Genomic DNA, 14,693 nt, shown 5'->3' with positions numbered 1-14,693 from the left:
ATCGAGCTCTTGCTTTATCATTCTTGTGGATATGATTATCTCTAAGTACTTACGGGATAAGTCGGACGCAAAAGCCGCACCCAATGAGTTTTCAGACAATACTGCATTGCTAACGATTAGCTTGCACATCGTCGCTCTGGCCAGGTGTTCAATTTTAGACACGTTCCGCATGAATGCAGTGGTAAAATAATCCACAAACTTTACTTTTGTAAAGATTCAAAGCCGAGTCCATACTCGCAAGCGCTCCGCATGGGTGCAGTGGTGAAATAATCCACATCCTTACTTTGGTAAGGATTTATAAGCCGAGCCCAGACTCGCAAAAATCTAGCAGGAAGCGGAGTGAGTAAGCCGAAACCCTGAGTCACACACACACAATTCCTGCAACACCAACAAGGTAAGCCGGTCACGCGTACCACACCTAAAACAGTATGACAAGTTCGTCTTGTCTACTCAAGATTTTTCGGGGAGCAACATATCCATGGTAAGCCAAGAGACGTCCTGCACTTCAAAATATGCCCTGTAAACAACAAAAACGTCGCATCTATATTGAGGGTAATTTCGCAATAATCTAACTTTGAGCGACAAAAATCAGCAATAATCAACCTTTGCGAAGATCATCAATAAAATATGAATGACCAAGTTCATGAAGCAACCGAGTGCGCAATAACAAAAAAACACAAAGCCTTGATCGCTGGATCGCGTCTACGCGCAACTACGGAGATCATCTTCACGCTATGACTTCCTCGTATGCTCCTAGCCACGTCAACCTAAGTCATCTCACCGTTTCGTACGCACGTTTCGACGCCCTGATAACGTACTCGCAACAACCACTCAAATTGCGGATTTCCACGACTAGTGCGTAACCTTCAGGCTCTTACGCGCCACCGTGTCGAACGCGCTTCTACGATCTCCTCGCTATGACTAGCGCACCATCAAAATTTGGGCAGAACACGCCCTAGCATCAATACACACACGCATCGTCACTCGAAGAACTGCGCGCCTCTCAGATCATCGCCCCAAGGCCAGCACACCTTCGAACGAGCCAACGCGCCAATAGGTACCAAGCCACTCCACACCTCCTATCAAGCAGCTTGGTGCCTCATATCAAGCAGCTTTGCGCCTCGTATCAAGCCGTTTCACGATGCATTTCAAGTCGCTTCACGCCGCGTATCAAGTCGCTACATGCCCCATATCAAGCTCTATGCCTCGTTCCAAGCCGTTCCATCTCGCCAAAGCCTTGAATATTTCACAACTCTCCAAATCAACAAGCCATCGCGCAACGACCATCATCACGACGAGACGTCCGTACCTTCAACCATCTTCACACGTGACTGTGGAGCCACGAGATCCGATCGACGAACACGGCTACGCATAGAACCCTCAAAATTCTAGTTCAAAATTCACCACACCTAGAAATAACGTGCGCAATGCACTACTCATCCAGGAACTTTCCAAATATCTCAAAAAACGTGTGCAACACACTATTCATCTCAGAACCTTCCGGATAGTTTCGAACTCTACAAGTACATGCCAAGCTCCTAAAATCTTCTGTTCCTTTCGCAAGATGACCAAGAGACGCATAATCAAACCCGATGAGCTCAAGCAAGTCATCGCTCATCGGAGTAGGGGGGGACCATTGTTGGATATAGGCTTTGCTCCCAACATTTGGTGAGGCCCAAACTGAAGATACACCATATTTTAGGGCTTTAAGTCAAAAAATCAGTCCATCTGGCCGCATGGGCAAAATCATCATTTGCACAAGGATTCCTAGGTCAATGGTCCATTATAAATACCAGAGGTCACTATCAGTTACAAGATCCAAAATCTTGGCAATCAGAGAGAAAAAAGCATTTATTCTCGTATTAATTGCGCTTAGATCTTCGATTGTATTTTCTGTAAACTCTCACCTTCAATTCTACGTTAATAAAAGAACCATTTCCGGTTTATCCCCATTAATATTCTTATTATTTACATTGTCGATTTCGTACAGCAACAGACCAGACAGACAGAAGTGGAACAAAATTACTTTCGGTTTAGTTCGGTTTGAGGTTAAGTAAGTAAAACCGTTGGATTTTAAATTTTGGTTCGGTACGGTTCTTTTAAAGTATTCCCGTCGGTTAGGTTAAGTTACATCTCCCTCCGTTACGGGCAGAGATACCTCGCCGTCTTTAGCCGAAGTATGTGGTTCGATTCGTATAGAGGCGATTTTGGGATTCCACTAGTATTGATACTTTTTAATAGGGAGCTGATGAGAAGAAGTGTCATCTCTCGCAAATGCAGCGAAGCCTCTCAATGAACAGAAGCGAGAAAAAGAGAGAAAGATTCGAGCTTTCGTCTGCATTGGAGATTCTTGATTCTGCTATAAGAAGGTCTGTGATTGGTGGCTGTGTTGGTGAAGAAGATCTTTGTTCTATGGAGATTGGTGTTCCCAGTGATGTTAGGCATGTCGCTCATGTCCCCTTTGATCGTTTCCATGGCTTCCTTGGCTTGCATGTTGAGTTTGAACCTGAAGTAAGTTTTGCATCAAGTATCGATGATTGGTGATTGAGGTTGTTGTTTAGAAGCTTAAGCAGTTGTGTCTGTGGTTTAGTTTCTATATCCAGTAATTGCATTAATGTCTCTACCTTCGATTAATGTAGCCCCTGACATCAATGATCCAAATGTTTTGAATGAAATCCCTTATTTTCTATGAGTTTGGGTGAAATCTTATAGAGTAGATGGCTTGTTAAGGATCTTGAGTGATGTAAATAGAGTAAGGACTTTTTGTGTGTTATACATTTTCTTCATTTTTGTATAGTCCTTGACATTAGAGGTACCAACTTTTTATTTCATGTTCTTGAATCTAATTCTCATTTTTTTCGATGAGATTGGTTGAAATTTCTTACATTGTGCATGGTTAGTCAACGCTCTTGAGTGAGTAGATAGATAGTTTTACTCTTTTGTTCGAACAGAAGCTGATTAGGACTGTATTTGTAAACGCAGTGCTACCGTGTTTGGAGTCTCTACCGAGTCAATGCAGCTATCATATGATACTATAGGGAACATCGTGCCTACAATACTTTTAATGATGCAGAGTCACTTGTACAGTAGAGGTGGATTGCGGGTGCATGTATATCTGCATCTTTTAATCAAATGCACAAGATTCATTTGCTTCGTTTGTTGTATTTACGTAGAAGGAATTTTCAGGATTAATGGTGAGAATGCTCAAGAGGAGTTCTTAAGGGAAGTAGTTGAATAAAGGTGTTATACCTGATAACATTGATGTCCACTGCCTAGGAAGTCTCACTAAGGTAAAAAAACCTGTAAACTTCCCAACGATCATATTGTTTCTTTTCCCTGATTGTCTTTTTACCTTTTCCTTGAATTTTGGTTTCTCTTCTAGGCTTGGTTTAGGGAACTTCCGAGTGGTGTTCTGGATTCGCTCTAACCAGTGCAAGTAATGGAGTCTGAGAGTGTGTGTGGACCTTGTAAGGATTCTTCCTTCACCATTAGATTTATTAGATTGGGTGATAAGCATGTGTGGGAGCTGATACATACAATGAGGAGGCACATGCGGTTAGGGACTTAAGGATTGAAGAGGAGCTTGATGCTGAGCTGGCAGCTGAAAGGAGGAGAATGAGAAGTTAGTTAGCATTATCAGATCATGAGGATCACTATAAATAGAAGAGAGAGTGTTTAGTAAAGAGGATCCTGCGTGATCAGATTGTGTGAGTTTGTTAGATCAGAGATGCGTCTCTGTTCCTGGTGATAAGAGAGGAGAACTGTAACTCCGATCTTAACAGTTAGGGTTCATAGTTTGTATTGAGGAATTGAGAAGAGATAAGAGAGAAGAGATCACACCTTCAAAACTTATCAAATGGTGCGTTCGTGGTCATGGATCGAAACAACCGCCATGGATCTTGTTGCAGTTCCAATTTTCACAGGTGCGAGATCTGATTTGCGTCCTTGGCTTGATTGGATGGAGGATCATTTTGTGTTGGGAGATTACACAGATTTTGAGAGATTACACTTTGCACATGGCTTCATCGAAGGCGACGCAGATGAGTTTGTTCGTGATGTTGAATCGGGGAGGCCTTACCAGAGTTGGCACGCGATGAAGGGATCATTGTTGTGTGCTTTTGGTACCTATGACGATCCTGAGAGAATCGCATTTGAATTAGAGCGAGAACGAAGTTGGGAGGAGTTCAAACGCTCGTTTCAGACGAAGTGATCGTCTCCACAACGATCTTCTGGGAAACTACACATAGCAAAGACTGTTGCCGAGGAACTGATTATAGTTGAGCAACTTTCTAATCAACATGTAATTGTTGATGTATCCTACGCGCAAGCCGCTGAATTCTCAGGTGAAGAGAAAGGATCGATGGAAGTGGTTTTGTGTTGTGGATCAATCGGTTCCGAAACAGAATCAAGTCTCACATCACAGCCACAAGCTGAATCGCAATCACTGGACATGAATCACGGCGTAAACGCAAACACAACATTGCCAACACTACCGGTATGCGTTTCTGATGATTCTGAGCTTGTGAGGGAAGAAGTGACTTTGGTGTTGGACAATCACAAGTATGTGGTTGTGAACAAGACACTGGAGCAGGGATCAATTCAGAAGAACATAGAGATGATTAAGGTTGAAGAAGCGTATGTGTTGTCTCCAAAGTCAACATGTGTCACTGACCAGCAAATAGCATACCAAGTGTTCGATGCAAGGTCTCCACGGAAAGAAAGGCTAAAATCGAAGAAGAGAACGAAGCTGTGTTTGTCACCTAAGACTTGGATGTTTAAATTCAAAAACATGAATTTGCAACGACATAGGTTACTACTGGTTGCACATCAGTTTATTGGCCAAAGGAATCTCATATACACGTATCCTTGTTCAAGAGTTACTGTTGGTTTTGTGAGTAAGAAAGGACCATTTCAGAGATTGGGAGCATCACACTTATCAAGGTTGCGGTTCAAAAGGTTGCTGATCTGGGATTCAAGGAGCATGAACCAGCATCTTAATGGTATTCACCTGTCCATGAACAAGGCAGGTGACATATCCTATAAGTACAAGACAAGGAGACAGAGGAAGCATCACGTTTTTTCAGGATTGTCACCAAACTTGTTACACATTCATTTTATGGAGCACACTGCAATTGCTATGGTTATTGATGAGATATATAATGAGGGATTGTGGTTGATGCAAAAAGCACATATTTCAAGTTGGTGGTGCAACTTGCAGATGAGCTGTCATTCAAAGGGACTCACACAGTTTATCATGGGTGATATGTTACTCAGTTTGAAGCTTACGCTACAGATTCGTTGCCCATTGAAGAAGCCAAAATTTCTCAAATCGTGGCACTTCAAATACAAAGGGAGCAGTGGGATAGAAACGAAAGTGACTCTGAAGCATACATTCACACTCAATGGATTGGATATACATGGAGCTTCATGGCATTCTCTCACTAACAAAACGGATCAATGGCACTCTCCAAATGGATTTGTTGATGCCTTACACTCTGGTTTTGGAGAGAAGCTCCACTTTTTTCATGCTGCAGAGGTGGATAAGTTACACTCTACAGTTGTTTAACTAGACATGGAGCAGCAGGCAGTTCCAGAAAGACAAATAATTTCTATTTGGCATCGTTGGAGACGCAAGGACTGACTCAACTAGACCTTAGCATTCTATATTGTCATCTGAGCACAAGCGCACATCAGATGCTTCCCCTTAACGCTTGAGGACAAGCTTCTCTACAGGGGAGGGTATTGATACGTACATACATAGAAGAGAGTGCTGAAAAAGAGTGAAGGTTGTTGAGCTACAGAAGAGTGTTGTAGAAGAGTGGGACGCATTCTCCTTACGTCATTGTTGGAGATGTCTAGAATGTTCCCAGCCACATCTATTTCTTCTTTTAAAGCTTGAGGACAAGCTTTTCTAAAGGGGAAGGTATTGATAAGCATGTGTGGGAGCTGATACATACAATGAGGAGGCACATGCGGTTAGGGACTTAAGGATTGAAGAGGAGCTTGATGCTGAGCTGGCAGCTGAAAGGAGGAGAATGAGAAGTTAGTTAGCATTATCAGATCATGAGGATCACTATAAATAGAAGAGAGAGTGTTTAGTAAAGAGGATCCTGCGTGATCAGATTGTGTGAGTTTGTTAGATCAGAGCTGCGTCTTTGTTCATGGTGATAAGAGAGGAGAACTGTAACTCCGATCTTAACAGTTAGGGTTCATAGTTTGTATTGAGGAATTGAGAAGATATAAGAGAGAAGAGATCACACCTTCAAAACTTATCATTGGGCTATCAATCTAATGGCTGATGTTGTCGAGAGATGGAACAACTTAACAAGATGAATGCTCCCAACAGTGCAATGGTTTTTGCACCTAACATCTATGAAGCACGGGGACGGCAGTTCCATGACGTCTCCCGTCTCGGAAACGTTTTAGGTACGGGGACGGCAAAGAAACAGCATGGAAACGTTTCAGAAACGTTTCTATTGTACAATAGGGAATTTAACTTTTTTTTTTTCCATTGTCCAAAAAAGAAAAGGAAAATTAACCTTTTGAATATTGTCTAATTAGGGTTTACAAATATCAATGCTCTATATATCCCATCTTTTTGCATTTTTACTGAACGTTGACATCGTTCATCGCAAAACCACAACACACAAACTTCTCTGTTTTTTATTTTTGGTGAAGACAAACTTCTCTGTTTAGCTTTGAGAATGAGTTTCTCAAAGAATAACTTGTTTTAATTATTATTTAATATATTATAGTCATGTTTTGTTTTATGAAAATTCTTTATAAGTGACTTTATTTATTTTATTTTACTAATCTATGGATATTTTTATATTTTATATATTATAAAACTGACATACCCTTGCCGTACTCGTACCCTTAAAAATTTACTTCGCCGTTTCCCGTTCCCGTCCACGTACCCGTATCTCGTATCAGTACCCGTTTCGGTGCAGCATAGCCTAACATGACTCAGGTTAGTGTTTCGAATGTATCTCTTATGATTGTTTTATGTGCACGTTTTTGGTAAATGACATCAGTCAAATTGCAGATGTTGGATCCATTGACGGCTCTCATGTATGCTGTGCAAGTTATGAACTTTCTGAAAACACTTATTGTGAAGACGCTTAAAGACCGGAAAGAATCTCGAGATAGGTTGTTTCCAGCCTCAAATCCAAGTCCGCGAGACCATAATGGTGATCAGTGCAGCAGTAGACAACTGTTGCATCTTATGAAAGCTAACAAGGATGAAGCTTTAGACAACTCTGAGGCCGAGATGAAAGACAAAAAAGTGTCTGCAGATGATGATGAATTGTGGGACGAAGAAGACTACAACGACCATATATCTAAAGCGAGGACGCGTGAATTACAGAGTTGAGCTATTCGGAGCTTGGCGATGAAGAAAGGTGAATAGTTGATGTTTTTGATCCAACTTTTGGATCTTCTTGTTTTGGGTTTTGTGGGATGGATGGATGGATGGATGGATGGATGCTTTTAAATTTTGATGATGGTTGCTTGTGTTCCAAGAAAATGTTTCTGCATATAATGTCAAAAAGATAAGTTTCTGCCTCTCTTCCTAAGGTTTTATCTTTAAGAATCTGCAGCATTTGCAGGAATATCGTCATTTATTATTACCAACTGTAGTTATAAACAACAGATCTGAAAATCGAATTTACAAATTACAATCAGAAGAAGATAGTACAAATTTACAATCACACTCTGTTTTCCAAGAAGACTAGCATCACATCGTTACATTGAGTGGCAGGTCTTGGAATTTATTGAAGGAAACAAATAAAAAACAGTATAAACAAACAAGAGAATTACATCACAGAAGTTGATTATTTCTTAATCAACGAAAGGACATGACTGACAGACGTTTTGTTCCTGCAGTTGGCATGTTGAGTCACATGGTGTGCATACTTATCAAACAAGGTATCGATGATGTCTTCTCCAAAATGTGCAGCGAGCATTGGTTCAGTAACCACTCTTATACAATTGGCTTCATTGCGTCCTGCTTCGTACCCATCTTCTTCGTAATAGTCGCAGTTACTATGACCAAGATCGAATCTATGTGCCTCCAATTCATTGATTTCAAAAGAGCCCTCGTTTCTTATTACTTCTTTGAGTTCATGTACGTTCGGATCATAAAACGGCATGTTGAACGTATCCAGCTTTGATTTACTGACAAGCCCCTGTTTATACGACAAAGATTGGGATGAGTCTTGAATTCAACAAAATAATATTTTGGTCCTGAGTAAGTACATATTAAAAGAAAAACTTACTAATATATTGCTCACTTGGAACAAAACTAAATTGTTTGAAACTATCAAACGAAAAACTTTTTTCTTATATATACGAGCCTCTAGTTTTTTTTTTTAACGAGTATACATTTGCATCTTCCAAACAAGAGTATAACTAAAAGAATCCATAAAATTGGAGAATAAATAGTAGTAGATACTAGTAAACATGTATAATTGGAGTAATAAAATATTCATTAATGAATAAATTAAGTGTTTACTATTTCCTTTGACTATTTCTTATTGTCTTTTTATGATTGTGGCCCTAATTATAATAACTAAATACGGCGAAAGTTCCAAAAAATGGACTGTATTGGTTGTGTTCATGCTCTCAAATCCCTAAGACCATCATGAATGGACATATTCAATATGTTTGACACACAAAAAAAGAAAATTGATTTGATGTACCTCGAAGACTAGGTCGCGGAGAGATTTTGATAGCAATGTCCAAAAGTGACAACAATCTCTATATAATGGATCATTAAGAGTATTTCTTCCGATGAAGGTGAGAACCATATGTCCATTAGAGACAATTTCTTCAGAACGTAACCTTAGAAACAGCGTGAAATCATTTTGGAATTGATTCAAGTAAGCCTTGTATACACTCTTTGGACTCGAGTTTGTTATGTACACATTCCCCTCATTATTCTCGAGTTTCTCAGGAACCTTCAACACAAAATTACATCATATAAATATCAAATATCAGTTGATGTTTTATACAAAGAAAAATGTTACAACAAAGTCTTTTATTTTTTCAGTACCTTAGATAGAAAATGGAGAGCGTAAGAGGAATGTACAAAATGGAGGCTGTTGCGAGAGAAGAGCCTTGAATAGAAGGAACCTGGAGCTCCATAGATGAAACATGGTGCTTTGTTTGTCATCTCCTTGTTGAAAAAAGGTACGAACTTGAAGGTCGTGTTGAAATCGTTTTCCGGGAGATCGTTGAGACAACAGTCGATTTCTGGTGGGTTTTTGTTCACATGTTGGCACAACAAATTAATGGTGTTGATGATCTCAGAGATAGCCACAAACGTGTTTTGTCCCGAAGAACAACCCAATTCAGCAACTTTGATGTACGTAGGAAAGTCTAAGTTCATCATCATTTCTTTTGTGTTTTTTACCAAGACTGGTTGGGCCATCGATAAAACTCTTCTCTAAAAAACAAAAGAAGAGACAGTATACTAGTTAGAAAAAATATTATTGTCTCGATTATCTGTTTATGTTGGACCATAGATCTTCGCTTATAAGGAACTTTATTTATTTATAAAAGATCATTTGTAACGAAATGAAGAAGATCACTAAAAAAATAAATTCTGAAAAGTAAATGAACTCAAACTAGTTATGTGTAATTAATTACGTGTTGAAATTAAACTAATGTTTATGCATGCATATTCGAGTTCTGTATTAATTTTATCAAAATGAAATATTGAAGAAAACATTTGTATCATCAAATAATATTGATAAATATTTTGGTTAAAAGAGAAAGTAAGAAAAGAAGATATTGAAGCTAAGAACCTGAAGACGAGAATTGGCGGAGTAACTGTTGGCTCCATCTCCACCACTCATACGTAGAGCTTTCACAAACGCATATTCATCATCACACTTCTTATCATCAATATAGCTGCATCGCGGTATACATATATCGTTACGTACAAAACTAGTTTCCAATTCGAGAGTTATTCTAGTTATTTTCCCCTAAATATGTGTTAAACTGGTCTATTTTCACTATATACATGTAACATCGAGAGATACATATATTACATACAAAGATGCATATTTGAACAAACTAATTCAAAGTATAATCATCCATGTATGTATGTATATGTGTGTGTGTGTGTTTTTGTATTAACAAGGGGTTGGAGAGACGAACCTCAAGGAAGGTAAGGTGTCGATGAGCCTTGTATCCATTTTTGTTATTGTACTTGTTGGTGATAAGATTAGAGGAGATATGAAGATGTTTGTGTATCGATGATGCACATCACACTCTTCAATTTATAGAGAGATGGAAATTTATCAAGGTACGCAGCACATTATACAATCACATGAAACATGCCCAGTGTAATAGTTGCAAAGTCGTTGCTCTTAATACCCAAATTTAAAACAAACAAACTATATAGAATATTGATTCTGAAAGTATGTTGTATTTGTGTTATGTTATTGGTTTTTGGTTAATCATGGTTTACAATTGAAATGCGCCATTTAAAAATGAATGATGCGGAGAAAGATTTCGTATCTAAAATTATTGAAACGAAACTTGGCTTATATATAAAGGATATGGTCCATCGACTTATTGCCGGTTGATTTTAAAGTATCCGAACATATGATATATATTTGACATATCGTTCATCTAGTGTAAAAAGTTATATGATCACCTTATTAATTAGTGGTCCAAAAATGCTTAATCTCGTGAAGATAATTTTTAAAAAATTGATTCGAGGGGGGGGGGGGGGGGGNATAATATATTTTGTCGAGATTAATGGCCAAAAAAAAAATCCATTATTCTGAATAGTTGTATATAAGAAATTCTCATACAAAAAACCCCTAAATAATAAATAAAAGAACATATTTAATTAATTTATTACCGGTTGGTTTTGAATTGACATCTTTATCTAACAGTACACAACAATAATTTAAATAAGAGATACGAACTTTAAAGCAACAAAAATATGCCTAAAGTACTTTAAAAACTCTTAATGAGCTCTCTTATAATTAAAATATGAATTTTAATTATGTTAGGTCTGAGAATAACAACATTGAAAAAGTTTTAACTTAAGGCTCTATGTATATATGACCCAAAAATGACAAAACAAGAAAAACATGATTTTTTTTTTTTTTGGGTGCAAACCGAGTCATTAAAGCTCAAACCAAGTTTGGTACAACATTTAATATGCCTTGCTAACGCATCTGCTTCCCTATTGAAAAACATGATTATATCATTATTGTTGCCTTGTTGGTGTTCATGTTCTAATGGAAAAAAGGTCAAGAAACAAAATACGTAAACTGAAGAGAAAACCACTTGGGACTAAAAGATTAAGAATACTAGGATACGTTTTACAAGTCAAATCATTATGAGTATTTTAAGTACGTTAAAGACGAACAGTGCGTAGGTAATAAGTGTGAACAGAGTGTGTGCTGACGAAGATTCTTTTAATCAAATCGTGTGAAGCTATCTTTCTATCTCCATTTAGCAACATCAAAATATATTTTAAAATTATAGTGTAGCCACTGGTTATATAACTCAGATAACAACAATGATAAATGGTAATGCATTATGCATGTTTGTTTAAAATATGTGGACGATGCTTTGTCCCGTATGGCCGTATTCTATGCAAAGGGGTCCATATGCCACGTAAATCTTAAACCATGTTAACAACGAAAGTTCTCATTTAAATATATTTTCGTTCGTATAAATAACTAATTTCTGCGGTCCTAAATTTGATGGTTCGTCACGTTTGTTTTGTTTGCAAGCATAATGAAATCAATACGAACGAAAAAAGATTCTATTATAGTTTAGTCATGTTTTTGAAAAGTGGACCAGAGATTCAAGTGGCGAATATTTGATTGCTGGTCATGGTCGGACATCAGCCAACGGGACGCAGTGGGTGATGCAAGCACACCGGTTCTTACTGATCAAGAAATCAAAACCGTATGATTTAATATTAGTCAAAGATTTGTTTCAACAACACGAAGAAATTGAGTTTTCCTACTAATCTGGAAATATGATTTTCAGTTTCTCACGTTTAGATATTTCTTTCTTTTTTTCTGTAGGATTAGTTGATCAATCCACATGCATTTTCCATGTATTTAAGAGACAAGGATATCAAACAGTACGAGAAAATTATGGAGAAATATGTTGTTTTTTTTCACCTTCGATGACTGAATGGACATTAGTGGGAACCACTGGCATATGATGGTGTCGTATAGAAGGTTTCTAAGAAATAAAAAGAAATGAAGAAAAAAACAAATCTATATTAACGTCTTCAAATTAATTTTCCAAACTGAAAAGTAGGAACCGATTACAAAAAATCTAGACGTGGTTTAGTTATATGATTGATGATCGATGCAGCGTATATCGGTTTTCATCTTTCCCGGTTTAATTAGAATCCTGATTTTGACGTAAAACATAGACTACATAGTACATAGCAAGAAAAATGATTCTCGATCGGTGAAATGTTTCTGCACATCCAGCCGCGAACGGAACTCGAACCAAAAGTGTATTTTTGGGTTAGTGCGGTTTGAGGAGAAGTTTGTTTTTCTCAACGAATCTATGAAAGTGACTGCTAGGGTTTCTTCTGCTAGTCTCAAATAATAAGTGTAAACAAAGTTTGTGCTGACGAAGATTCGTTTAATCAAACCGCGTAATTAAGGTAATCTTCATTATTAGTAACATAAAAAGTCCTTCAAATAATAAAGAAAACCAAAAAAAAAACCCCTTAAATATATACATATTGTGTAGCTTGTGTTTATAAAACTCGAATTTTCTCTCCAGAAACGAATATTATAATTTTTGTAGCTTGTGTTTGTAATGCATGTAAATGGTCTTAATTAATAATATGCAGTGGACGATGATGCTTTGTCCCATATACGGCATAGTTCCAAACGTTACCACGTAAATTTTAAAATCATGAGGAAACACGAAAGTCTTTATATATAGCAAACGCATAATTAATTATATATTTTTAAAAGATTCATAGGTTAATAATTTTACAAAGAGAAAAATAAAACTCAAGAAATCTAGTTTCATATCTAAATATGTTCTAAACTTTTAACAAAAGAGGATTTACAGATAAACTAAAATATCGGATAATTAATGAGAGAAAGTCTACTAATTAGACTAATCCAAACTCATGGAGTCATATATATATGACTGATTAAAGAAATGGTAAAAGGCGGGTCATCAATCATCATGACTTAGCCAAATTTGCACAGTTCGTCTCAAATACATAGTTAGCTAGTTTACTTGATCCAGCGGTCGAAAATAATTTCATTGTCGATATCAACAGTAACATTCCCGAACAGAAGAGAGTGATAGACCATGTGGATCACGTAAGTCTCATCTAAAATATATCTTTTCTTTCGTACTAACAGCTAACAAAATTTTGGGGGCAATTGATAGTACGCCACCTATCAATTTGAGAAAAGAAAAAAAAAATCAAAAATCAAAAATCAGCATGCATGGTGATGAATCAATACGTTCAAATTTCCTGGTACAAATTGGATTCTATTATAATTAATCTTAAGGCCATTAATAATTGGATGGCTAGTCGCGACGTCCAACCGGCCAAACTTCGTTTTTATATTAAATAAGATTAGATTTAATCTAAAATCAAAATAAATAACGTTGGCCAATCTTTATTCTCTTTACAGTACTGGAAGGGTCGATCTCCGGTACCTAACCTAAGTACCATGGCTTGGCACGTAGTTGGTGATGAGTGATGAGAAGATACAGACCTGTTCTTTACTTGTAATCACTACTAAGCAAGAAGGTAGTTTTCTTTTCTAAAATATATAATAATAGTGCCTTCCTCCTCTACTGGGCCGAACACACATGATTTCGATTCCTCTCTACAGTTCCCTTTTTCGTAGGATTGGTTGATTCATTTCTTTGAATTTATTTATAAAAAGCAAAATAGTATGGAGAAATGTAATATGCTGTCTGTACTAATATTAATAATATGGTTTTTTCTGTAAAAAAAAAAAAAACTTTTCAAATCCTAATTTATGTAGTTTTATCCTTATCTCCTAAAAAATGGTACATTAATTTAATTCTATAGAATTAAAATATTATGCAATATAATCTTCATATCTTTTAAACGTTTATAGGATCATATATGTTATATTTTTTATGAAAAAAATAATGTAGACTTTGACTCATAGGCTTCGGTTTGATATACTAATTTTAGAAATTTGATAATGATAAAGCCGTATTATACTATATTTCTATTTTTAATCCATATGATTAATTTGCATTTTTTGAAAATGTAGTGTGCAAAGGATTTTGTTAATAAAAAACCTTAACAGTTAATAATATCCATGAAACCGAAGTGGAACAAAATTTCTTTCGGTTAGTTCGGTTTGAAGTTAAGTAAGTAAAACCGTTCGATTTTTTTGGTTCGGTACGGTTCTGTTATATTTGGAATCTTAGCTATTCCCCGTCGGTTTATGTTAGGGCCTATTTCCTCCGTCACCTTCTCCGCTACCGGCGAGATACCTCGCCGTCGATCTCCAATCTTTCAGTTCTTCTTCAGATTCTACATCGATTCTCCCAATTTGGCTTCTTAACGATTTTGTTTCCTGATATATGTATGTTAATTTCCTTCTTCGTCCGTTTGGTTCGATTCGTATAGCGAAGATTTTGGGATTCCTCTCGAAATACGACTTTTTTTTTTTTTTTTTTTTTTT

General features: G+C 37.0%; 3 protein-coding genes across 4 annotated transcripts in view; 2 read left to right on the top strand and 1 right to left on the bottom strand.

Annotated features, from left to right (window-relative positions):
• Positions 6,890–7,609, top strand: LOC109131059 (rho GTPase-activating protein 4-like). Its single transcript, XM_019241601.1, has 2 exons — positions 6,890–6,970; positions 7,046–7,609. The coding sequence occupies exons 1-2, from the start codon at positions 6,962–6,964 to the stop codon at positions 7,370–7,372; spliced, it is 336 nt and encodes a 111-aa protein (XP_019097146.1). The 5' UTR covers positions 6,890–6,961; the 3' UTR covers positions 7,373–7,609.
• On the bottom strand, positions 7,639–10,490 carry LOC104764901 (salicylate/benzoate carboxyl methyltransferase-like). Its single transcript, XM_010488508.2, has 5 exons — positions 10,162–10,490; positions 9,807–9,912; positions 9,053–9,445; positions 8,700–8,957; positions 7,639–8,186 (listed from the first exon to the last, which is right to left on the bottom strand). Exons 1-5 carry the CDS (start codon positions 10,197–10,199, stop codon positions 7,833–7,835), a joined length of 1,149 nt encoding a protein of 382 aa, XP_010486810.1. The 5' UTR covers positions 10,200–10,490; the 3' UTR covers positions 7,639–7,832.
• The window catches only part of LOC104764898 (4'-phosphopantetheinyl transferase gsp-like), a 2,377-nt gene continuing 2,114 nt past the window's right edge, over positions 14,431–14,693 (top strand). For both annotated transcript variants that reach the window (XM_010488501.2, XM_010488500.2), the window contains exon 1: positions 14,431–14,594. The gene's annotated coding sequence lies outside the window, so the exon portion shown is untranslated. The remainder of the gene's footprint in view (positions 14,595–14,693) is intronic.

Source organism: Camelina sativa, chromosome 19, assembly GCF_000633955.1.
Source record: "Camelina sativa cultivar DH55 chromosome 19, Cs, whole genome shotgun sequence".
Classification (NCBI taxonomy): Eukaryota; Viridiplantae; Streptophyta; class Magnoliopsida; order Brassicales; family Brassicaceae; genus Camelina; species Camelina sativa.
The sequence above is the reverse complement of the archived record's forward strand: the minus strand, read 5'-3'. Positions and strand labels throughout refer to the sequence as shown.